This window comes from Patagioenas fasciata, chromosome 4 (assembly GCF_037038585.1).
Source record: "Patagioenas fasciata isolate bPatFas1 chromosome 4, bPatFas1.hap1, whole genome shotgun sequence".
NCBI lineage: Eukaryota > Metazoa > Chordata > Aves > Columbiformes > Columbidae > Patagioenas > Patagioenas fasciata.
Genome location: NC_092523.1, coordinates 3,339,612 through 3,366,333, shown reverse-complemented (window position 1 = coordinate 3,366,333; position 26,722 = coordinate 3,339,612). Strand labels below are relative to the sequence as shown.

Sequence of the window (26,722 nt, the reverse complement as noted above, 5' to 3'; positions counted from 1 at the left end):
TTGAAAGCGAAAAGGGAGAAAGTGGCTCTTGAAACCAACAAAGGCTTTGTGGAAGCTATATAAAGCCTGACACCTGAGGCTCAATATAAGCATTGTATTGCTCCTCCTGTGATCCGGCTTTGGCAGACAAACTATATCCTGTTTTTAAAAGCACCGAGCTGAAGTTACTACAGCTCAGATTCGGTTTAAACATTCTCAGCTCCCATAGCAAGACCATAATTGCAATTGACGCTGGCTTGAAAAGACAGCAAAAAGGATCTATTAGGCCAGTGCTGAGTAATTAGGTCGCAATGAGTTGATCTGTGCCTACACGCGACTACAGTCAATCCATGTAATTGCCTCATTGCTTAATAAAAATTAAAGTCCTCATTTGCATACAGCTAGCATCTTCATTAATGGAGCACTGCAAGATTCTCATCTATAGTGTGCCACGCTGCCTATTCACAGGCTTTTGTCAAAATATCCTTTCAAACAAGAAATAAGAGAGCTATTACACGTATCAAAGGACACATTCAATGCGCACTGTAAACAGGACATCGCATCACAAAAATTCAAAAATCAGGCCAATGTTTGCATAAACATTGGCCAACATACCGTCAGTGAAGTCCAAAGCGTACACTGGAAGTCTTCGTGCAATGTCATCAGAAATCCCCTTGCCAACATTGAGAAACTCATGCAACTAAAGAAAGGAAGGAAGTACTGTGTCAGTTTAAAGGCTCATGTATTGTTAAAGAGATTAACCTCCTTATTCAATACTGATAGGAGCAAAACTAGTCATTTTGAATAGGGTATTCAAATCAGATTTCGTAACCATAATAAAAATAAACTCTTCGCACTTCAATTTATATCCTCAAAAGCATTGTAAATGACAAAAATCCCTCAGACCACCCTGCTTTCCTCCCTTCCTTCCCTTTTCCCCCTCCCATTCATATCCGCATCCCTGCAGGTGAGGGAGCTGATGCACAGTGTGACCTGCTGAAACACCCAGGTCAAGAGCAGGATTAGACCCTGGGGTGCTGGGTAAAGATCAGGTCAGAGATGTCTTTCCCAGCCAAAAACCCTTTCCTCCAAGTCTATGTTGAAGTCTCCAAAAGGGGATCCCCAGCAAGAACTCCCTCCCTTGGCATTGCCACAGGACAGGGAGACCTCAAATCAATGTAAGGGAACTAAAACTGTCACCAAAAGGGAACAAGCTTGAATAACTCGACATAACCAAGCCATAATTTCTGCCCTTTAAAAGAGAGCATGCTCATTGTGAAAGGGTTCCAAAAACCCAACATGTTTCCCTTTTATTTCTGTTTTGGGGGCCTGCAAGGTGTAGTACAATTGTTTATACAATCTGATGCACACTACAGGCAATAAGGAGCTTTTTAGAAATATGTGACAGCTGCTATTGACTTACAGCCTCCCCATTCTCACAACTGCATCCTTACAGAAAGCACATGGAAAGCATCAAAGAGTAGGCAACACTTGCAAATGAGGCACCTGTCAGATTTTCTCTCCTCAGCCTCATCCCAGAGTACACATATTACTCTGAAAATCAAATGCACCTTTATATGGTGCTAATAATTACCCCAGCTGTCCCACGTAAAACATTTCATGTGTTTGCTGCAGAGCAGACATACAGGACATGACCTTTGCTAGGCAGGATAGGGGGAAGAAAAATCACAGCTCCAAAATTCACAACAGATCATCTCAAAACCACATGAGCATCTTCCTAACTCTTCAGCTGGTTTACGTCAAAACTGATCAAATGTGCTGCTTTAGAAAGGACTCGGCACTACAGTGCTCTGCTAACAGATTACACAAAGCTTTGCCTTTTTTCATGGGTCTCACCTGCCTTGCAGTGCCTGGAAGGTCAGAATCATAAATAAAACACAGCAAGGAAACCTCTCCTTTAGAAGAAATATACTGGGTACAACAAACACCACAGCCTGCAAAAGATTCCTCAGAGGACCAGCTCCTTCACCAGCAATTGTCACATCTTGTATTTTACCTGCTTAAGTCAATTCTGTTGCAATTCACGTTTTGTCAATACACCTGTATTACTTCAGGACAGTTTCAACTCTCCAACCTGAACAACTAGGATGAAAAGACAGCAAACACCAGCACAACATCTGCAATTTAAGATTAAAAAAGCCCAACTATGAGCTTAAACCATATTTGGAGGCATATTTGGACATCAAAGCCATCTGCACTTGAAAAGCAATTTAAGTTTGTTGCCCCCAGAAAGACATTCCTGAAGGCACGAGTCACCCCAAGAATCACAATAGCTTTAATGACTAATATGTTTACTCGTCTCGCTGCAGTGAGTATGGAGAAAAATGATGCTCAGGGTAGCTCATCTTCCGGGGAAGAGGCCACACACTCGCTGCTGCCCGGGGTTGAAAGGGAAGGGGCACTCACGCATTGCCATAACCAGAGATAAGAGTCCAGAAAAGAAAGGCATTGCCTAACTTCTTGTCCCACAAGGTGCATTGAAGCAAATTTGAGAGAAGGGGAGGCAAGGGGTTATGTTTGAGACCCCTCCAGCTCCTTCATGAATTTATTTCTTGCATGGGTGCAAGTTTAGCCTGGGATGGGGAGTGGGGATGTCAAGCTAAACCTCACGAGGGCTGTTTCTGTAGATACCGTTGACATCAAATCTGGGGTTAAATAAGGGGAAGGCAGTTTCTTTTGGATGGCTAAACATCATCTCTCTGCTCTACTAACCTCTTACTCAACTTGGGTTGCACTGAGGAGAGAAAAGACCAAGTTTGCTGACCTCTGAAGTCACTGCCCTTTTGATTTAATTTTATCTCTCAACCCAACCACCATGCATTTGCCTTGTCTAACTCTACTCCAGATAGGTTTCAGTCTGGTTTTTGCCTCCTGCTATCTTCTGAGCTTGCACCTTGTGAGGTTTCCAAAAATCTGGGGAAGGACAATGCTAACACTCGATTCCTGTGTGTTTACACTTGTTTCCTCGCATACACCAGCGCTGGGAATTTCTTGCACTGCCATTCCACTTGTCTCTCCTTCAGTGCGTCACGTTGGGCTTTCCACTCCTGCTCATGGTCCTGTCATCTTATTCATTTAAGATCCTGGTACCAGGTGACCTTATCCTGAAGGCTTTTCTTTCCCAGAGCTGCATCCCCCACCAAGCTCGAGGTTTATTAACCTTTAAGAACCAGAGCTCAGGTACCCAGCACCAACTCTTCCTCCTGGCTCCTCCCAGTCTCTTCTTCTGCAAGCCTACCCAGTGCTTTGCTCCACGTTGCAGCAAAAAGAAGCACATAAAAAAAATTCCCAGATGAAGCTCATGAATTTTCTACTTTCTATTCTACAAATCCGAGTCTCTTGCCATAAACAACCGTTGTTTGGATTAGAGGCTAAATCAGCACTATGAGCTACACAGCCAAATAGGAAATATCTGCTCCGACTACACTGACCCTTTCTCAGTCACTTAAAGTACTGGGGGGCTGCACAACCATTTTACACAGACACAGGTTATCCCCCCTCCTGCTGATGCTGCCAACATTGCCCAGCCCTCTCTGCAAATCCACACAGGTATCGGAGACCAAAAAAACCCAAACATCACAGCCAGGATCATCGCAATTGCTAGGGACTCCTCGATGAACAAAATCACAATTAGATGCCTCAGTAAACAAGATGATTTCAGGTTGACTTAATTATGACTGAGTATGCAGCCTTGCCTAAATAACCCACCAAGATGAGCCAAAGCAAACTCACTGTGCTGCAGGCACAGCGTGGTACGCAACTGCCGTGTCCCCTTTGGTATTTTAGCAGAGGTAAAGATCGAGCACTTGCAAAAATCACACTCACAGGGCATTCAAGGCCCATTTCTTCCCCATCACTGCAAGATCAAGAGAAGAAGAGAAGCAGAAAGTTGTTTTTTATGCTACCAAGAGACTTTATCCTCCTGGTCCCTCCTGAGGGTTCAGCTGCAATCACACAGTGGCTCTGGATTGGGGTTTTTGTTTCACTGGGGCTGGTTCACAGGTTGAAATGACACCTTGGTCTCATTTGTTCTCATGTTAAATGCTTCCTTTCTTTCTAGAAAGGGGCAAGCAGAGAGGGAGGAGATGCTGCTGGAGATGGTTCTCATAGGAACTCAGGAATGCAGGTTATGATCTAAAAAAAAGAATCAACCTCACTTCTCCACACAAATCTTTGTCAGAAAGAGAAATCTCCATTCCATCTCTCAAGGGTCTATGCTGGCAAGGCAAGGTCAGGAACAGCTTCTTCCAACAGACACAAGAAGGCAGAGCTACCAATACACAGGCTGCATCTCCCGAGAGCTGAAGAATGAAATATTTTTAAACCTATCTACAAAATCCAGACCAAGGATGGTCAATGGAACAAGTGCTAAAGGAACAAGTGCTAAAGAAACAAGTGTCGCTATTACGGTTCTGGCTCAGGGCTGTCAAAGGTCCACCTGGCCAAGTCTACTTGCTCAGCAAGGCAGGCAGGAACCACCACATCTCAGGACCAATGCTATAAGCTCAGCCTTGCACCCAGCCCTCCTGCTCACCAAACCACCTCTACAGCTGTTTATAAAGGGCTGGTTTTAGCACAAGACAGAGCCAGACACATCAACATCTCTACAAAACCCAACTCTCTTGAAAAAGCAAGTACAAAGGGTTAAACCTACATTACCTCAATTACATTGCTGCAACTATTTCAAATAACATCACTCTAAATCACCGAGGTTTGAAGAGGGTTTTCAGGACTTGTTATGAAAACTTAAGAGCAGGTATGGGGTGTAGCAAAGTTCAAAGCACTACCTATACAAGCAAGGGGATTCTGCAGGAAAAAAAACACGAGCTTTGCTCATTTCCAGATGTGCAGATCAAAACCTCAAGTCTTTTCCAGGAAAAAAGTGATAAGTTAACCAGCTTCTGCACTGTAGGCAACCCAAAGCTTTAAGGTTATTTGTAATTCAGAGACAGGAGTAGAGAGCTAGAGATGGCAGAGTTTGTTTTTCAGGTATGCTGTCTGGTTAAAGAATGAATTTCTGAACGGAAAAGCAAAGCAATGACCAATACACAGGAAATTCCAAAAGAGAAAGCTGAGTTACAGCATTTCCCTTGGACTTTAGAGTACAAAGCAAGTAACGTTTTACAGAGCTAAAGATCAAACAGCAAGAAGTCAAGCCAAATACTGACAGGCAACTTTTAAGTGAAATTACCATGCAGGGATGGCCAAGAAGTCTTTTGGCTGCGGGAAAGACAAGCAGAAGCTTCTTCAGAGACTTCTGATTGTAAGGATTAAGTACCTTGGACCGATAATGTACAGTGATCCATTAATCCCATCCTTAACTGAGCACATGGAAATCAAAGTCCTGTAACCATTTCAACCCCCTGCTGCTTCACATCCCTTCAGCACCTGCCTCTTTGAAGTGCTTTTTTTAAGATATACAGCGGGAGCTGAAGAAGATGGACATACACACAGCAGCTATTTGTAGAAACCTCGGTGCTGAGAGCTTGCTAGGCGATCCCAATGGATGCAAACAGCACAAGTGTTTCTTTTCCCTACCCAAAACCTCTCACATTTACACATTTGGACACCACTGGAGCAGAAGCACGGGTAGATGTTGGCCAACCTTACCTTGAGTGGCTTAGGACTGTGCGACTTGTGCCCATCGCTCATTGCTGAGGGTCTCTGGTTCACCACCGTCAACAAGTGGCGTTGGTGGACTAAGGCTTCCTTGAACTCCTCCTCGGTTTTGGTTTCTAGGAGCTTCTGCCGAAAGGTTATATCCGAAAACATTGTGGCAAAGGTCCTTCCCACTTCTGTGGCCGTTTTGGTACTTTTCTGAGCAGGGAAAAGACAACAGAAAAACCTTGTAAAACTATTTTATTTCACTTCCAAAGATACCACTGATTTCCCCTATTTGGCACCATCTAAAGACCAAGTTCTCCAGCTTCCAGGACACCTGAGACATCCCATGGAAAAAGGCACACGTGGAAGTTACTGCAGATGAAGACACCAACCACAGCAGGATCCTGTGAAGGCATCAACATATAGGCCCTGGTCAGAAGCACTGATTAGTCTTAATCACCTTCCCAGGACTTGAGCCAAAACTGAATCATGCTAAGCATACATTTTATCCCCAGTCTCCCTTCAAAGCTGCCAATACTAAGCAAATAAGAGTCTTCGCTGTCCTACGGCATCTCAGCATTACTGCCACTGTGGTGGAAAGACAATGTAGCCAAGGTTCCTGCAGGTAGAAGTGTCCTGATGTCTTTTCCGGAAGACTTGAAATTATTGTGCACATCTGCTTCATCAGCTTCCTATTTTCTGGGCATTAAAACTCAATTTGGTTGGCCTCTCCGGGGCAATTCTGGCAGCACAAGTGGAGATTTAGAGCTCTCAGCTACAGCTGCTACTGGCACAGAGGAAAGCATAGGAAATAAGCAGCTGAACATGTACACAAGCATCACTATCCTCACCAAATACTTGGAAAGGACAGGAGACTCACAAACAGGAAAAAGGAACAAGTGCCAGTTTGTAGGCTTTAACACTTCTGTGAGCCACAGGCCTGATCTTTGACGGTCCAGCTTTAACGGTATCCAAGCCCACTTTCCTCCTGCTCCAGGCAACTTGGAAATGAGATGTAAAGGGAACAGTAAAGGAGATGGAGCTCCACATCCCTGCACAAACCATCAAATCCATGCTCTGCAAAACCTGACCTGACCAGCTGCTCATACCGCTTTGTTCAGAACAGATAAGATACTTGCCAAGGCAAAGTCATGCAGAATCACAGCTCATTAAGAGCTCCTTTTGACGCAAAGTTTTAACCCCTCAGCCTTAGCTACACCCCACACTCATCATGCAGCAACTGCTAGAGACACCCAAACAACCACTCTCCCTTGGACAGCCTCCAGCCTCCTCACAGTGCTGTGAGAAGTCATAGTGAGCAACTGTGATTGACCTGAATTAGTTTTCATGACTCATAACAAAGCAGATGAACAATTTCTTCATGAGCACAGCCAACGTCGCTTGTCACAGAGACGTGGACATGTGGGTGGCACCAAACTAATCCCAAAATCATCACTAACCTGCTCCATCATTCACACTGCCCTGCCTCCATCTCTCCTCCATCACCCTCTCTCCACCAGCAGAGACGGTTGCTGGGACACATTCAACGTAAGTTTCTAGGGAAGAGTTTGGATTTAAGTGAAGATAACCTGCTCTGGAAGCCGCTTTTACAGTCTGTACGCTTGGTCCTTTTGGACTGAACCAGCCTGGATTTGCCATCACCGGGGAGGCTTCTTCTTTCACTTCTAAGAAGCAGTGGTCCTTGGGCTGGACACAGCAAGGGGTTACTGCAAGTTGCTCAATGACCTTCTCCTTCTTTGCTATCCCAGAGAAAGAGATTAAACTTCTTTGAGGAACAGCACCGAGACTCACAACAGAACTCAAGTTTTTTTCCATTCTCCATATTACAACCCAAAGCTGTGTGGTGAAGTTGACTTGCTGGAGAGAATGGATCCCATCCAGAAGGATCTTGACAGGCTGGAGAGGTGAACTCATGTCAACCTCATGAAGTTCAGCAAGGTCAAGTGCAAGGTCCTGCACCTGGGCTGGGGGGAGAATGGATTGAGAGCAGCCCTGAGGAGGAGGAGGACTTGGGGGTGTTGGTGGTTAAGAAGCTCAACATGACACAGCAACATGCACTTGCAGCCCAGAAACCAAATGATATCTTGGGCTGGATCCTCAGCAGTATGGGCAGCAGGTGGAGGGAGGGGATTCTGCCCCTCTGCTCTGGTGAGACCCCCCTGCAGTGCTGGTCCAGCTCTGGGACTCCCAACATAAGGACATGGACCTGTTGAAATAAATCCAGAGGAGGCCACGTAGGTGATCAGAGGGCTGGAACAGCTCTGCCATGAGGACATGTTGAGAGAGCTGGGGTGTTCAGCTGGAGAATGCTCCAAGGAGTCCTCAGAGCAGCCTTCCAGTACCTAAAGGCAACCTATCAGAATGTTGGAGAGGGTCTTTCCACAAGGGCATGTGGCAACAGAACAAGAGGTGATGACTTTAAACTAAAAGAGGGAAGATTTGGATTAGATATAAGGAAAAAATTCTTCCCCATGAGGGTGTTGAGGTGCTGGCACAGGCTGCACAGAGAAGCTGTGGATGCTCCATCCCTGGAAGTGATCAAGGCCGGGTTGGATGGGGCTTTGAGTAACCTGACCTAGCAAAAAGTGTCCCTGCCCATGGCAAGGAGGTTGGAACTAGATGGTCTTTAAGATCCCTTCCAATCCAAACCATGATTCTATGATCTGAGAAGGCCAAGAAACTGGATTCATCACCACAGATGCCCATTTTCTGGGCTTTTTCCACCCTCCCAAGCAAGGCTTATTTAATCTCTTACTGCCAGCAGGTTAATTATTTTAACTGCTGTACCAGAAATGCGTACGTAGAGCTGGCTAGATAAACTAATTTAACATAAAAAGCATATTGGCAACTGCAGCTCTGCTTGGCTTCCACTCCCTTTCCTTAATTTGATGCTGTTCATTGGAATTGCAAGCTTTCAGGACACAAGCGGATGCAGAGCTGTTCGCTGGGTGCTTTGCACGTAGCCACCCGGAGATAAGCCAACTGCCATACAATGAAAGACAGATCAGTGCAATTGCACGCAGGTTCACTTGTTTGCCTGCTGCTTTTCACAAGGAACATCAATATGTTTTCATCCTGTTGGGTTCAAGATCTATGCCAAAAGCGCTGAACTGCTCAGTTGGGAAAGATCTGCCAGAAAATCCTGGGAAATAAGGAAACACCAGTATTTCCATTTAAACAAGGGTGGTGGTGGAGAGGGGAGGAGACAGACAGACCAGACTAGAAGGTCTCGAGGTCACACAGATAGCATTAGAGAGCAGGAAATTGAATCAGGATATGTCCTGTTCCAGACAAAGTCCACAACCTCTCCAGCATCTCCTAGACACACAGACCTAGTACCCCAAGGTGTAAACAGCCAGCTGAAGTGTGAAAAGGTCTTGAGCTTTGAACCACTCCACCATTAGCTAGAAGAACACACCATCTTCATCAAGCCAGTGCTTTCTAGGAAGACAGGATGGTGATCCCCAATTGGCCTTGATGCCCCTTGTGATATCGCTGTAAATGTGTTCTATTGGGTCATTTGTTGGCCTTGTCTACACCAAAGAATTACTAAGTACACTTGAGCAAGCTTTAACCTTGCTGGTTTGAGTGCCAATAGCTATGAAAACACATCCCAAAGGACCTCAGCACAGTCTGACCTTACAAGCGCCCCAGCTCCCCAACAGTCTTACCCATACTGTCATACAGGTCACAAAACTACATCTTCCTCTTGGTTCTGTCAGTCCATCTACAACCACAGCAACTACATCTGTAGTGTAACTGTCAGTCCCATCAAGAGTTTGCTGGGAAGCAACTGAGACTCTTGCAGCGGGGGATCAGCTGCAAACTCACAAGAGACCTTCACAAACATGGATTTAACCAGGAACAACATTACTTACCTCTAAAAACAGCAGCTAAACTGATAAAGCTGGAGGGAGTACTACACACATCACAGCTACAGCTCTAGCAAAAAGTGTATGAGGACTATGGGCATACTTGATCTGTACTGTTCTCCTCCCAGTCAGGCTATAAGCCATTCTAGCCTGCCAGAAAATCCTGGGAAATAAGGGAACACTAGTATTTCCATTTAAACAAGGGTGGTGGTGGAGAGAGGAGGAGACGGACAGACCAGACTAGAAGGTCCCAAGGTCCCATGAGGACACAGCTGACTAATCTAACCCTCACAAGCACTTAGTATAAACCATCTTGACAATTGTGGAGAAGATCTCAGCCCCTTCCTCATCCCCTTGTGTTTTAAAAATGATACGTCGTCATTAATGCTACAAGGAGACCAAAGAAAAGCAATCTTGGGAGAACCCTCTGAAACACCAGAAAGAAAACCAAAAGCACGATACTCACCATTTTAGGAGGAGCCAAAACTAATATCACAAATCTCACTTCGCAGGAGTTTTCACCCCAATTCTGAGGCCTCTCCAGGCGGCTGATGCAAACGTGACGTCGCTGAAGGGACCTTATAGTGCAACTGTCAAACAAGATGGTATTGTTATACTTCGCACTGTGACACATGGAATCACAGAACGGTTTGGGTTGAAGGGACCTTCCCAGCTCCCCCAGTGCCACCCCTGCCATGAGCAGGGACATCTTCACCAGCTCAGGTTGCTCAGAGCCCTGTCCAGCCTGGCCTGGGATGTCTCCAGGGATGCTTCATCCACCACCTCTCTGCCCAACCTGGGCCAGGCTCTCACCACCTGCACCATAAGAACTGGTGTGCAAGGTCTATTAACACATATTTCAACTCTGAGAAACACAAAATGTTGGTTGTGAAAAGCTCGCTTCAGAAGTCTTAAACAGTGACTTTAAGCTACTGTTAGCCTAATTCTACTAGCTCTCTTGCAGAATTTGAACAGTTACTTTTTTACAGGACATAACTTTCAATATGTATTCTCTCTCTTCCTCATCTGCTTTTTAATAGCCAAGAAATCAAAAGACAGAATGTAACACATCTAGTACTTGCGGTACTATAGAAGTTTCTGCAAAAAAAAAAAAAAAAACTCTTAGAAGAAAAAAAACCCAACACCTACGTTACTGGAAAGCAGTTTACAATTAATTTCATTTCACCTGATCTCCAAAAGTGCTTTTAGAAACATTAAGGCAAGATGCCAAGCCAACACATTTCCCCTGCTGTTGCCTTGGGCAGATCTTCCTCTCTGTCTGAATGGCTTTCCCTGTTTGCTCTCAGCTGTTATTTTTCCCCGTTCTGGTCCAGGTGTGTTACAGAAACCAAGCTGACCTGCTCGCTCAAGATCTGCAGAGGCTGTCGCAGGCAGGATTAGTGCTTGGAGGGAAATCCTTGGCTGCAATCCAGCCGCGCTGGGCATGCAAGGGCTGTTCGACTCCCATTACAGACACCGGCAACAAGTTGTTTGAAATAAACACAGAGATCATCGTTGGAGGTCATGAATGATCAGGTCTGCCTCCCCCCTGGGATATTTAAACAGAGCTGTGATCTGAATAACCATCATATTTTCCTGTTTGGAAACTCAAAGAGCAGCAAAGTGGGTCAGTGCAATTGCAGGAGGAGGTTAACGCCAGCCTGGACTGCAGATCTTCTGCTCCTGTTAAAGCCACCTATTACTTCAACTCTTCTGAAAAGCACTGACAAGATACATACACAAATTTTGCCTACCTGAAAGAGGTACAGAAGTGTGTTTTCCTACCTCAGTGTGATTTCTTTCAGCTGGTTCAAAGTCACTTGGACTACTTGCTCCCTTTTACTCATCTAGCAAGCATCTATCAATCCTTAAATGATCTCTCCTTCAACTTCTCTTCCATAATCCTCACCCATCTCTCTCCTTTTAAGATGTGTTTCCACACCCATGCACCCTGAGGGTTGTTCCACTGAAGAAGACCTTCGGCTGGAGATGTTCTAGTCAGGAGCACATCACATTTTCTACAAAGTTCTTAAAACCATGCACACAAAATCATGCCACAGTTTTTTTCTCATTGAGTTTGACTTGCTGATCACAGATTGGAAGCAGCCAACTTGCGCAAATTAATCTTACAAAGGCACTTGCCTGAGAGCAACCAAAGAGCTTAATTAGAACAACTTAGGTCATTAATAAGATAAGAGTATTTCATTTATTCCTTAACTTCCCTCCACCACAGCCCCTTGTCCTTTTTCAACTCTGATCATATGAATCAGCCTTGAAGGGAGCGAAAAAATAGGACCTGCCTTGATTATTATATATAATGTTAGAAGTAAATCTCTTCTGGAGAAACTGGAAATAGAGAGCAAGCTATTCTCTCTTCTAGAGTTGTATTTTGGATCTACAACAATCCTCGTCCTTCTCTCCCAAGGGATCAAATGAGCACGGACTACGCTGGCTTTTACAGACAGATCAAAGCCCTCGTTAGCAACCCTGCTGTGGCTGGACAGCATCTCCTTGTGTTACAGTTCAACGAGGTAATGGGGAAAACAGGTGCACTCTGGGCTTTAGACTAACAAGAGAACTTTCAAGTGGTCCAACACCTCCATTTCTCTCACCTTATCCACCTGAACTGGTCAAAGGTGAATGGTTAACACACTGTTGGTAAAAGTGGCCCTTATTTTGTGCTCAGTTCTCAGCATTTTCATACCTCAGCTGTTGAGCTCACCAATTAATTTGTTTTGGAAGGGAAAGCATCATTTCTATTCCAGAGATGGCCAGCAGCAGGTATCAGATGCCTACTGCTCGGAGTTGTACTAATGCTTTCCAGACATCACCCCTTTCCTGATCACACCAGCACATACCCCGAAGCCTAGAGTTGGGCAGGATACCAATTCACACACGTGAAATTAAATTTGTACATGCTATGGAGGTCCAAGTTCCCAGTGAGCTCTCCTGCTTGCCTGCTCCTACTTCATTTGAGCAAAAAGAACTGAAACCTCACACAATTCCCCCAATTTCAGCTTAATTTCACTCAATGGAGAAGAGCCAACAGGCAAGAGCCCTGCTCCTCTTGCTACAACATGTGAAGTCATGTAGCAATATAGCAAGTTATTTGGAAAAATCTATTATATAGTGCAATTATTAAGCAAGTCACATGTTGTTCTGTAGTTAGTTTTCTCCCCTAAATGACAGGGTTGTGTTTCAGCTCCAGTAATTTCTATCTAAGCCCAACAGTGCCAGTCCACAGGGCTATACCACCACTTCAACTCAAGAGTTTCTTGGGTACAAATGGGAAATGTTGACTATTTAAGAGGCTGCTCTTTGTCACTGAATCACAAAGCTCATTCTTTAGAGGTGTTCTGAATTTTCCTAGCAGCCACACCAAAAAAATCTTGTGTTTCTCTAAATCAGGACTCCACTGTTTCCTTACCTTGAGGGACTGGGAGAACATGCAACAAGAGGATCTTATGGAGCTTAGGCCATAATGAAAGATTTAGCAACACTGAGCATACTCTCAAGAAACTGAGAAACCCGCCGTCATCATTACCCTTTTCTTCTGGAATAGCTTTATCCACAGAGCTGGAATTTGAGACTTCTCACACCTATACGAGAGTTTTCTCCAACTCTCTTGTTAAGAGCTCTCTTGGCACCGATACATGCACCCGAATCCCAATATCACTTACATCAGTAAAACTGAGTGAAGAATTTCCAGCCTAATTTAGGTCAATGTATGGATGCAATTTAAGTCAATAACAGCTCTACAAATCAGGCTGAGTTGGTTAGTGAGGGTAAACCAGAGTAAAAGCAGATTTAAACAGGTCTGATGCACCTTGCTACATGGAGGGGAGAAACAGCACCTTTGTGCAGAATGCAGCCTCACCCTCACTGAGCTTGGTCTTGCTCTATTATACCTACTTATTTGAGTAAAAAACCCCATGTATTAGTACTTCTATCACAAGGCCAAGTCACTTCTGCCTGTGTCTCATTCAGCATCTCTCCAGCTTTTCTTCAAATTTAAGCCATTATTTAGTTGCCTCAAATCTTATTCCCTCACATAGCACCTACAGCTTCAGCTTTTAATTCCAGAATTCAGATACAAATATAATACAAACCAAAGCTGTAGGCCCTACTAGATTTGTGCAAGTATTGGTAAAGGACAAAAAAAATCATTCGGTTCACATGGAGAAATCACAGTTTATGGAAGATTGCAGGTAAAACTCCACATAATTCAGGCCAACATGAAAGTCACTTTGAAAAATCAGGCAACTTTTTTTTGAAGTAGCACTTACATTCCCACTAAATAAAAAAAGACCTCTAGGGTAAATAGCCAAAGCCCCAAAGCACCCGAGAACTAGCAAGACATTTTCAGCTGACTCTAAATCATGTCTGGTTTGGCCAAAGTCTCCAAGTTCCCTTTTGGTTTGAATTGAGCTAAATTTGATTCCCCCTCGGTTTGGCCAACAAGTTGAAAAATCTGTTTTCACCCAGTATTAGTCACACAGGAAAGTGCTGGGCTATGATTTAATGAGATGCCAGGTTGTGTTCTCAGCAATTTTATCTTGATCCTCCAATAATTGAGCTCATAAAAAGGGCATTTAAATTATAGCATGCATTTCTCCTTCGCTGCCGTCCTCTCTTTCCAGGCTGGGTATCTAGCGGCGCTGAGCGTGGCACTCGGATGGTGAGAACTGGCAACGCTCCACCGAAATTACTGATCCATCGAGTCACACACGCCGCAGGTCTGCCCCACGCCCAAGATGTTATCGGAGTAATAACACATTTCTCAAACAAATCATAAAAAGGGTCAAACTATGGAGACCCAAGAGAAACAGAAACCCTCTTTAAACAGGGCAAGAAAGGAAGTTAATTCAGAAACAAATTATCCCCTGCAGTAAGAAAAAGTGCCCAGCAGAGGTAATCAGCTAGCCAGCCTTTTCCTGTCCCCATGCACAACAACAATGACACTTCTTGTTCTCATCCGCTGCAAATAAATCTTCCTCCGTGGAGCCGCTCCGGGCACAAGCTTTCAGAAACCAGAATGTGCAAGTGAGGAATGAAGCTGTGACCAGCAAACCAGCTCACCCGCAGCTTGGCACCGTTGTTTCAAAGTCGCTCCAAGCTGGATGTTGTTTTGGATGGGTAAATGTGCTTTGCTGGGCTCTGGAAAGACCCATCTTCGCTCACAGTTCATCTCTGCTGGAGAAAGCATTTCCTACAGGTCAATGTATAGGAGACACCTTTTCCTCCTCCCTGCACACACTGGAACGAGTCATCCTTCTCTCCAAGAGATTTCTTTCAGGATCCAAATTCCTAATGAAGGGCTTGAATTTGAGAACTCCTTTTCATAACACAGCATCTTCAAGCTCTTCGGCTCCCCAGCGCAACTTAGGACAGCCCAACAAGTGTGGTTACAGGCACTTAAAAGAAAATTAAGCAGTTCTTGGAACTCAAAGAACACTTGAGGGATGATGGTTCTAAGTTCTGGAGAAGAGGCTCTTGTTTACAACACTCCAAATCTTGCATTCATTCCTCTAAAGGATATTTATTTTAAACAGCTGAACTCTTTGATTTCCCATAGCAACCCACTTTGATCTTTGTAAGAAGGGGAGCTTCTCTGAGGAATACACAGCAACTGAAGCATCTCTGTTTGAAATCTATTCTACAGCAAAACCTGAAGCAACATGACTTTTCTACAGACCCAAGCACCTGTGGGTCTGAACCAACTCTTCAGCACACGAAAAAGGCTTTGCTTTTACTTTTGCTGAGAGATCCATTAGTAATGCATTTCACACAACCATCAGTTCTGCATTAAATCTGAGAAGTTACTGCTCTTAAACTTTACTCTGTTTGAAGAACAGTCTTGCTTGATAGACCAAAGAACCTCACAACACCTGTTTGTGAAAGGCTACCTGGGTTTTTCCAAGTTAAACTCCTCCACAGGAATCCTTGCAATAACACTATATCAGAATAAGCAATTTTATAGCAACATGGAACACACAAACCTCTAAACCGCCCTGTGCTTTCAGAGAGGCTTCTTCCCCTGCTTTGCCTGTTGAAACAGCTTTTGCAAATCACTTCAATGCACTGAAAATAAGTCCTTCACCAATCCATGTGCCTTATCAACGCAGCCAAAGGAAATGCTCTTCAACTTCTCAACCCAGACTACAAAGTGGTTTGCTTTCATGTTTTTCTAAGGGTTCAGCTTTGGAAAAAAGCAATTATGTGTATCTCCTGGCAAGGAGAATTTAGCCTGGAAGTTGCAATACCTAGCTCAGGCAGCATTTGTTGAATAACCCACACAGCTGGTGTTTGTGCTATGAGGACATCAAGAAGAGAGATCCACCAGCAGGCAGTTAACAGTTAAATTAACATACTTAGCCTTAGGGATCCCTCATGCCATCCTTAATCCCAAATTACACAATCCCAGCCTGGTGGGGCTTGGAAGGACCTCTGGAGATCATCCAGCCCAACCCAGCTGCTCACGCAGGGTCACCAGAGCAGATCACACAGGGTTGTGTCCAGGCGGGTTTGAATGTCTCAGAGAAGGAGCCTCCACAGCCTCTCTGGGCAGCCTGGGCCAGGCTCTGGCACCTCACAGGAAAGAAGTTTCTCCTCATATTCAGATGGAACCTCCTGTGTTTCAGTCTGTGCCCGTTGCCCCTCATCCTGTCATTCGGCACCACTGAACAGAGTCTGGTCCATCCTCTGACAACCACCCTGGATATTTTTATCACCATTGATGAGATCCCCTCTCAGCTTCTCTTCTCCAGGCTGAACAGCCCCAGCTCTCTCAGTCTCTCCTCATCAGAAAGATGTTTCAGGTCCCCAAACATATTTGTAGCCACCACTGGACTCCCTCCAGTATTTCCTTGTCCTTCTTACACTGAGGAGCCCAGAACTGGGCACAGAACTAAAGATGCAGCCTCACCACGGCCATTAGTTCTCTAACAATAAACAATCAACCAGCAGCCTCACAGTGAAGTGCCAACAGATCTCCATGCTGGTTTGTGTCTTACCCTTCTGGCAAATGCTGTGAGCAGGAGAAAAGAAAGAGTTGTGTCCATGGTTTCTAAGCTATGAGATCATGTCCTTGACTGATGAAGCTAATCCATAACTCTGGAGATTTGCTTTCTATTTAGAAAACCATCACAGACACAAGTAACTAGTAACCTTCATTCTTCTAGAGGTGAAGATTGCTCTTAGTGGGGCACGCAGTATTGTGCTACTCTCAGCTACACAGAATTTAATGAAGGAGTCTCAGGGTTTCCATAAGCTTAAGTAGCCTGGTATGGCTTCAGCAAGGTCAGGTTTTAGTCTATTCTTGACTTAAAATAACCCCTAAATTCTATTGTGATTCAGAAGCCAATTATTTTCCCAGACATTTCAGCAGAATCCTGGACACTCCAGCCCAGATCCATGTGGTACATCAGACCTTGCTGGAAGTTCAAATAGACCTGAAACTGTCAGGAAAGCACCAATTCTAACAGAAGCAGGATAGCTATTTCACCCTAGGCCTTCCCCACCACACTCCCACTGTGGATAAGTCAGACAAGATAGAACAGCCGTTTCTCCAGCATACAAAAGAGAACCGAATTTGTGTATCATTATGAATGCTCCTCTGCAGCCAGGCTCTGCACAACCCAGTGGAAATACTAGACAAGTTTTTTATTTCTAACTAATTTCAGCTTTAATATTTCCCTTCTAAAACAATGTAGAAGCAGCACTACCAAATCTCAGAGCTGCTCTTTCTCATTAATATAATCCTATCATGATACTCAAGCCTCTCTCATCCACTAGCAATAAAAAGATGCACAAAAACCACTAGTCCTAACTTAAAACTTAGCAAAGAGTATAGACTAAATGCAAGGATAAAGAACAGCAGATATCTTAAAGGTTCTTCCCACACATATGGATAATTTTTTCATCAACAAATTCCTTTTACTTCAGAGTTTTGGAAGTTGTTTTGCAATCTGACTTCAGGAAAAATGTAAGATCTAAAAATATGGTTCACAATCTGTTGCACAATAGCTACAGCAGAAATACAGCGCAATAATTAGATAATTATAGTTAATAACTCGTCACTGCTTTCCCACCGCTTTCTTCTCCCTCTTCAGAGTAACAAAGGGAAGAAACAAGGAAAGTTTTGTACAAGACACCTTCAGGCTGTAAGCTTATTTTTCAAATCATGTCTTGTCCTGGAAGTTGGCATTACTCACATGGATGTGTTTAAGGCTTTGGCACACTTTCTACAGAAAGGCTGAACCTACCCTTTTCAGCTTCATATATATAATGACAGCATTTGTATCGTGACCTCAAGAAAAGCTTTGTTATTAAGTCAACGCTCTCTAAAGCCTCCATAGAGTCATGTCACTGTCGAAACCTCCACCCTCTACCCTTCCTAGAGTAGAATGTTCGTATCCTTATTGCAGCTACACTACCTACGGCATCCAAAGTGAGGAAAACTCAAAAACCCTCTTGGTTGAGCAGTACAGAAAGACCATTTAACTGTATAAGCTCATTTTCCTCTTTGTGCAAGCTGCTCTGTACCTGGCAGATGTATGAGTAGAGCTGGCAGTAGCACATGTAGCACAGACATTACCCAGTTCACCTGTTTCGCAGAACAGAGCCCTGATATGGAGTAGTTACCTTTTTATATAAAGACCATGGTTTTCTCTTTCGTTAGAGATCAGAAAGAAGGGTAGAGGGGGTTGTTGCTTTTGTTGCTTTCCCTCCTTTTTTTAAAAATAATCTACTTCCAAACCAGAATAGATTTTCTTCCAGCCATAAGAAGAGGACAGGAGAAGAACTGCTAGTAGAAGGACACCTATCGTGACAGCTGTCCTAGCAAACTGGCAGTGAAGGTTAAAACATGCACATGCATTCCCCGAGCCATTAGGTACCTCTCCAACATATCCCAGTAATTTCTCCAGGAATTAACGTATTTCTTGACAATTTGACTTAGAGACTGCGTAGGTACAACGCAACAGACAGAAGCCAAATCGCATTGTTTTGGCTGGCTCAGCAACTCAGGTTCTGGCCGTCCTCTGGGAAAGGACAGTTCAGCTCACACAATGCGCTTGATTTCAGGACAATAACTTCAAAATCCAGTTTTGGTCAAGTGAAAGCTGGGGTGAAGCCACCACGTCTCATAAATCCCAGGTGACAAGAGTCCTTACTGTCTTAAGGGTCTGCTCCGATGTTTAACAGTGTTGACAATTAGTAAGTGTCTGAATTAATTGTCAGACAAAGCAATCAGTGTCTAAATAGTGTTGGAATTTATGACTTCAATTTTCAGCTACAAAGTTTAGATGTTTTCATCAAAGAACCTACGAGAACTTTTTGGTACGAGTTCCCAGACTTTGGCAGGCAAAGCCATCCATGAACCAGTTTGATTGTCCCTTTCAGAAGTCCCTCTCATTAACATTTCTCAGTAATTAGCATTTTCTGGCTCAGATTTTTTCAGCATTCTTAGCTTATTAACACCAGATTTCGATAACATCCAGCAGCTTAATTCCCTGAAGAGATTGTGGTCATCTCCACTCAGGCTGCTGCTTGACCATTTGCAAAGAGAAGCAGCCCAATGCTGAGACTGAGATCCCCCAGGACAGGATGCAGAGATGGAGAGGGCATCACCATCTTGACATCCAAGAGCACATTCAGAACCACTATTTTTCCCAGCAGCAGGAAAAATTACAAGTTTTGAGCAGCCAGCGGATTCTGCTAATTTAACAGAGGTACTTACATGATACAGAGCCAGGACTGCTGATACTGCACCCCTGTGACTGTCGCCGTGACCCCTTGAATTGTGTCCGATAAGAGGTGAACTAAGAAAAGAAGAAAGGGAAACGTTACAGGCTGCCCATGTTCGGTTTGCAACTGCAAATAACATTCCCTTTCAAACGGAAGCTGAGTACTAATACCAAGCACACTTATTTATCCGCGCAGTGGATTGATGAAAGGATGAGGGGGTGACAACAGAGAAAGATGGAAACATTTGTTTTGATGCTTTTGAATTCTGTCCTTAAACTATTCACAGCTTGCAAAGGCAGCTGTGTTCCCTTCCCAACATCAACCTACTGCAATATTAGGTTATTAGATTAGTATTACTCAACATACACACACAGACAGGGCTGAGGCATCATCTTCTGAATCCCCTGCCCTCTCTCTCCCTCTTCCTAATTACTGTTCTTATATTATTTGTGGCACTGCTTAATTTTTCTTTACTGGCAGAAAGCCTAAATTAAAGAGATTATAAATGCAAAGCTCTAAGATAGGTAGCAAGAAGTAACCAAAGCATGAACATGCTTACTACATGCTCAGGACTTGACATATCTGTTAAACAAATTCACTCAGGCTGTGACAGTTACATTTGAGGTGCGATGTACATGTTTGTATATTCTTTCTTGTTGACTCTGAAACATCAGGGGTGCCTACAGAGAAACAACGCTTAGTTAAGCTTCTTTACATCTTGGGCTAAAAGGTAGCGTTTTAAACTAGGTTATGACATTTGCTGATAATTTAAGGTGATATGTGAGCCAACGATGTTGGTTAGGGCTGCCCTGGTTCAGTTTCTGAAGGAAAACCAAGTGCCTCTCATCCCTTCCAGTGGGCTGGTAGCAACGTGAAGGCTCAGCCCTTCCCAACCAATTACGCCTCCAAAGCATCAAACTTCCCCAGTCTGCGTGAATTCAGATGGAGAATCACAAGGCAAGGAGCCGTTTCTGAAGAGATACCAGCAAGTGTCTCTTTGCTGAAGAGCATCAGACACTTTCTGAGGACAAGCACATCTAATGGGTCCAAACAGACAAGGTATTCCAGCACTGTAGACTTCCTCCCCCCCAGAGAACATCACCATGTCTCCTTTTAACGAAACAGAGGTGAGACCTCACCAAAACATAAAAACCCCAGAGACACAAGGCCCTTCAGCCTGGGTGACACTAAAAAATAAACCCCAAGTGTCACATGCAACATGCAAGTCTGGGGACCACACGGTAGTGAGTGTTCAACATATCACCAATTGAAATGACGACAACGTAACAGTAACCCACGGGCAAAAACAAATCAAGAGTTGATTACCATTCCCTTCTCGTGGGGTCCCTGAATCCGTGAATAAAGTGCTCATGATTTTTTCAAAGTTGCAGCTGGGCTCCATGTTCTCAGGATCTTCAGCGAAGTGTTTCAGCATCTCCCGAAGAACATCGTCCAAGGAGGTGGCTGTTTCATCAAGGATGATGCTGGCTCTGGCCAAGAACCCGTCCAGGTCTCGGTGGGCTCTGACTTCCTCCTCAAAATTCTTTAATTTCAGGTACTACATTAAGAACAGAAGAGGGTTAGACAGCTGCACACAACACCCAACAGCAAAGGTGTAGGATCTGTGTAGTTCACAAGCAGTTTCATTGAAGTTACTGCCACCAAACCGATGATTCTAGAATATCTTTGACTGTTCAAGATCATGTTATAGGAAAAATGAGATTTACGTCATTATTAATACACTGAAGGTTTGCATTTTCAAGTCTTATCCTAACAGAGTCACCACAGGTAAATGCCTAGGTACCATTTACACCTTGACATGGAAAGCAGAAGAAAAAAATTAGGGGGTTTTGCCTAGGATAAAGCACATAAGTTAGTTTAAGACAGCACTTAAAATCCTTTTTAGGTTTAAATAATTCCAGAAGCTTGCAGAAATGTGTGAAAAGCCATTTGGAAGAAATAGACTCTGAGCTCAGTAGGCATCTCAGGGCAACCTAACCCAGTTCTTCTCAAACTGGAAACCACCTCTCCCCAGTGCTCCCAGTTTGGGAGCCTGAAGTGGGAGATGGAAACGCCATCTGGGCCATCACATTTTTTGGTGCTTCCTAAATTTCTATCCTTCCCGCTCCCAGGGAAGTTTCTTCCTTTGTGCATGACATTTAAACTTTGAATTAGTGTGTGACAGGAGGGAAAAAAGAAAAAAGACAGTAGACAGAGACTGATACAGACTGATACTGTCTCAACTCTCTGCTGGTTCCTTCTGCTGTCCCAGACTTGTTGGCCTCGAAATGGAAGAAACAATCCTGCTGTATTACAGAACCTCAACCTCCTTCTGTACTTGTCAGCTGTGAAGTTCGTTAATTGAATGATCAGACTACAAAATGCATCATTCCCATTTCACAGCCGTCGGAAATCCACGCACACAGTTGGCACTCTCAGTGTGCTCCAGGACTGACAGTCCTGTCCTCTCCTTCAACAGCTTAAGATGGAGTGAGGAAACGGGAACCGCGCTTTGCGACACGCGTCTTCCTTCCAACGGGAAAGCGGCCAGGCTTGAATTCATGGTGTTGAGGAACAGATTGTCAAGGTACATTTAAACCCCCAGCTTGCATTAAGCTCAGTAAGAATCAAGCTTTGAGCGGCTTTTACAAGCTTGACACCAATTTGCCTTCACAACCAGGATCTTGGCGCATTCCCCCCCCAAGTTACGGAACCACCCCAGAGCCTGAGTCATGGACACCCTCCTCTCGCACAAACCTTCTCTACCTTTTCCATTTACAGCCTAGACGCAGGGAAAAAATGCTAACAACTCCCTAATTACTGTAATTATCACAGCAACTATCAAGTTGTCAGTATACATCCATCGCAATTAGCACTGTTTTACTCTGCATCAATCACTTCTTACACAGCATCCAGGAGAGGGAGGATTCACAGCGATTTCAGCTCCCATCCCAAGGCTTTGTTGCCATCTGCTCTTAGGAGAGGAGACAGTGACACAGCCATGTTACAACTCCACTTAAAAGACACCATTTAACCGCAAACGGCAATGTCAGTCTCAAATTATCACTGTATGACAGCAAATTAAAACATCTATCACCATCTGTAACACTGGTTTTCACGGGGTCACCATATGACCAGCAGCCACCTCCCAAAGGTAACTCATTTCAGCTTGTCTTGCATGGAAAATCCAACCTAGGATGTAGGTTCAATCAACAAAGAAGCCAAATGACCTAGAAAGGATTTGATTAGGATGGCAGAAGAGGTACCCATGGAGGTACGAGGAAGGTTAAGAGGATCAGGAGAGCCACAGTGCCGAGGAGCTTTCAAAAAGAGCAGTATTGGCTTTGTATCATCAACTTCTCTCACAGGCAAGAGAAGTCACCAGAAGCAAAACAGTAGAAAGAGAAAGCTGAGGGACAGCAGACATGGATCAAAGGCATTCAGAAGAGGGCCCATGTCATCTCAATCAACGCTGATCCTCCTTGTGCACGACAGCAGCGTTTGCTTGTTGTGGAAGGACAGCCTGGTCAACAGCAAGTCACAGAATCATTTTGTTGGAAAAGACCCTCAAAGATCATTGAGCCAAACCATAACTTAAACCATGTCTCTAAGAGTCTCATCTATATGTCATTTAAACACCTCCAGGGATGGTGACTCCACCACTGCCCTGGGCAGCCTGTTCCAATGCCCAGCCACCATTTCCATGAAGAAATGTTTCATAAGGATTCAGCTCCAGCTCTGCCACAGGCTTCAGGCAACACTTTGGGTAAATAATCCCACCTCAACTCCTGTTTCACAGCCCTGGTCCTTTGTAGGAAATAGGGCAAATAGCCGCCCTTATTATCTCTCCCGTAACTCCAGGGAAGACACGCACATTAAACATCTCGAGACAACTAGTCACCATTAAAAGATATGAACACATCACTCCCTGTGACAAATCAAGATGAAATGAATGGAAGCACTGGTACAGCAATGCCTCAGAGACAGCTTGAACTGAACTATTCCAGTCAGAACACTCACCGGTTTCAGGAGAGATTAATGATTGCTCCTTCACAGATATTTTTATCTAGATAGTCAAGTCACACCAGGATACTTGATGCTGGAAACTGCTTAGCAAGAAACCCAAGACAGCTACCTAATAGCTGTTTTAACAGCATTGAATATCCTTGATTGCAATGCTGCACGTTGCATCTGGCAAGAAGGGAGGCTGTTGTGCCAAAGAAGGGGGAACACGTTGAAACAGCTTCCCTTGGCTTCAGGCAGCTCTCTTGGCCAAAGTTACATACTACCTGTGCAAAAAAAGAGCTCTCAATGCTCACCAAGAAGGCCCAAAATGCAGGTTCTCTGTTGGGTGGCTGCTCTGGAGACCACTCCGCTTACTGCAAGAACCTTAGAAGGGGTGTCCAAAAAGCATTTTGTCCTGAGCAGAGCTCTACCTGTGCTGTTGCCACAGTCACTTGGGCCAATTCCCTCAGAAACACACTGTGATGGTTATTAAAATGTGTCAAAGGAGCTTCTCCTTACTTATGGCTACCAAGCACCATACCAGATAGCAACTTGCCCAAGACACAGCTTGCCCTTCCAGCACTCCCAAAGGGGCACAAGAACCACAGGCTACCAGAGACAGGGAAAAGTCCCCAGACAACACTTCTGACCTGACAATTTTTCTAGGAATTCCCCTTTCCCAGACACTCGGAACCATTTCCTCCACAACTCAGGTCCCGATTTCCTTTGCATTTGAAGCACAAAATTCACATCAGTCCTCCTTGGAGGCAAAAACTGGCAAGGGTATGTTTCCTCAAGCCCTGCTTTAGCTTGCTAGTTCTTTGCTATTTGTTGTTCAACAGCACACTAAAATCCTCAAGCATGAACTAAAGGCAAGAAAAGCAGGACTACTCCAGCTCCAAAAAGGAAAAATAAAATAGAAGAGACACTCGTATTAGCCATTTCCAACTATTTCTTATCAAAGGCAGATCCTGTATTTGAGTTTAGAATTCACACTTACGCGATCAAGTTCTTCGGTTACTTTCAGTCAAGTGTATATAACTCAGAGAACCTTGGCACTAGTATTAAACAAGACAAATTATTAACAAAGATACTTCCATTCCTGAGCACAGAATAGCTTATTTTAACTTCTGTGACTTAACACCAAACAATGTTTGGTTTGTTTTGCTAGTGGTGGGTTTGTTTTGGTTTTTAACACAGAAAGTTTCTTCTATTAATGTTATTTACACATTTTCCTCCCCCTACTAATTCAGCCTGTTGAAATACCTTTTGAACTGTCTTACACGCCAAAAGCAAAGCAGAGTTAGAGAGCTCTTTAGGCTTCCCTAAAAAGCCCCCGAGGCTTTAGGACGCAGATTTAAGGGCCCAAATTACAGCCTTCAAAGCCTGCAATATTTGATTTATCGGGATCAGTGGTGCTAGACGTTTTTCACACAGTCCCTCCAATGGGCAGATGAAGCAAGAGTCAAGCAAACTGAAATTACCACAAGTCATGTCTCACAGCCCCCAAAACCAAGACTGCACATAGTATTAAATAAACCTATTTCCTTTCTGTGTACTTGCACGGTTGAAGGTTTGTAGCAATACAGCCTATATGAGGGGGGGTTTTCTGCATTTCCACCTCATCGCTATTGAGTTACGGTCTTGAGAGCAAGCGTAAACTAAGCGTTGTTTCCTAATCATCCTCCTAGACCGCGTGTTTCCAGGGAATTCACTCCTGCTGAAGCTCATGAAGGCAGATCTGATTAGCTGGAATAAACAGGAAACCAAATCACAGCACTGTCTATCGGGTGTTTCTGCTTTCGGCTCGCGAGGAGCTCAGCAGCCTGAATCTCTGTGGTGCGACTTGGATCCCTTCGCGGGCAGCTGGGGAAGAGAAAGTGATGAATTAACATGTCAAGGAATTGTCTGGGACAAAAAGCAGCGGAACAACCAGAGTTAGAGAGAAATTGTTTGGAGAACGAGCAGCACATGGCTTTTTAAGGTTTAAGCACAGCTAGAGGAATTCAAGGAGAGAGGTGTTAATATGCCTTCTGTTTTGGTCAGTAAAAACCACCTCCTCACCCCACAGTGTGTTTCAAGATCCTTTTGGCTGCTTCTAGATTATAAAAAGAACAATAACTAGATCAGGTAGCATTCTCACTTACCTTCCTCGATGTGTGCAGTAACACGCAGCCAGCGCTCTCACTTTCAGCTGGAAAAGGGGAAAAATAAGACAAAATCAGAGCAGTATTATGATCACAGGTAGCAGGAACCAAGCAGAAGGCTCAGAACAAAATGCTCTCTTGGTGAAGGATGATCTCTAGAGAAAACCAACCATTCAGTTTTGACAACATTTCCCATTTTGGGAGTGTAAAGTGTAGAAACAGCCTTTGGCTTTATCTGACCGGTCAGGGTTTGTGTCTTGCAGTTGTTTTTTTTCCCCTTCAGATTCCGTATGTATTTTTACCCTTCATCCCTCCCAAAAATTTAACTCCTAATCCTTTAGGTAATCATTTAATCCCATGCATCATTGTTTGATAGATTGAGGCTAAGATTGCATGAGTCACACTTGTTTGGAAACCATTCTTGTTCTCGTTAAAGAGTCAACAATAACACTCAGGCACTTCCAAGAGAGATCACACGCAGTGACTCGAGGATGAGCACATTAATGTCCTGTCAACTCACTACGCCGCCTCCATAAATCTAACCATAAAGCAACACAGCTCTTGGGAAAGAAAACTGCTGTTTAGGGACTATTAAATGTCACTTAATATGCAGCCGATGCATGGGGACGAGGGTCCCCGGGAAATCCCCAGTTCAAGCTTCCAAGCACCAACATTAACATTTTCTTAGGGTATCTATGAAGCAGTTTTTGGGGTATAAGCTAAAAAATGAAGCCCAGTTGTTTTTGCCACAAGTCCACTCCATACTGTTTGCATCCAAGGTAACTTCCCCTGTAGCATCACTAGTACTACAGGTACTGTGCATCCTGAAGTCCCCGTCTCTACACTCTCCAAAAAACCCACAAGACTGAGCTACTCCCCAAAATTATACAGGGAACGCATGAATAGTTTCCAGTCAGATGAGCGTAGCGACAGCATGGAAAAAACCCACTGAAGACCAAAAACCTTTCCAGAGGCCAAGCTGTGGAAAAGTACAGAGATGTAACACAGAGGTACAGCTATTCAGACAAAGATTTTGCCTCCTTTCCAGATCTGGACTTTAAATCCTAACTTATAAGAACTGTGGTGATCCCATTTCACAGGCTGACCTGATGCACAGGCACCTTCAAACCCAGCTCCGCTACTCTCTAATAAGCGGAGGATGCGATTCATATAAAAATGCCAGAAATCGAGAAAAGCGATTGTTTTCTTTTTGCACACAGAAAGCTGCTTTAACAACACCATCCCTGATCAAACAGGAACTCAAATTGTGTCCACCATGGGGTTAAAAGGCTGCAATTCAAAATGGGAGCAGAGTTGATGGAGGAG

The 26,722-nt window shown here is 44.2% G+C and overlaps 1 protein-coding gene across 6 annotated transcripts in view; it reads right to left on the bottom strand.

The window, feature by feature from the left end:
* Nucleotides 1-26,722, bottom strand: part of SLC4A11 (solute carrier family 4 member 11) — a 142,862-nt gene that overhangs the window by 32,774 nt on the left and 83,366 nt on the right. For 5 of the 6 annotated variants that reach the window (XM_071808439.1, XM_065836673.2, XM_065836672.2 and 2 more), the window contains exons 4-10: nucleotides 25,397-25,443; nucleotides 20,571-20,802; nucleotides 19,862-19,924; nucleotides 19,237-19,318; nucleotides 9,964-10,087; nucleotides 5,611-5,817; nucleotides 595-679 (exon numbers count right to left, since the gene is read on the bottom strand). In XM_071808439.1, coding sequence (XP_071664540.1) covers nucleotides 595-679; nucleotides 5,611-5,817; nucleotides 9,964-10,087; nucleotides 19,237-19,318; nucleotides 19,862-19,924; nucleotides 20,571-20,802; nucleotides 25,397-25,443 — 840 coding nt within the window. The remainder of the gene's footprint in view (nucleotides 1-594; nucleotides 680-5,610; nucleotides 5,818-9,963; nucleotides 10,088-19,236; nucleotides 19,319-19,861; nucleotides 19,925-20,570; nucleotides 20,803-25,396; nucleotides 25,444-26,722) is intronic. The other variant, XM_065836671.2, reaches the window with a different exon arrangement.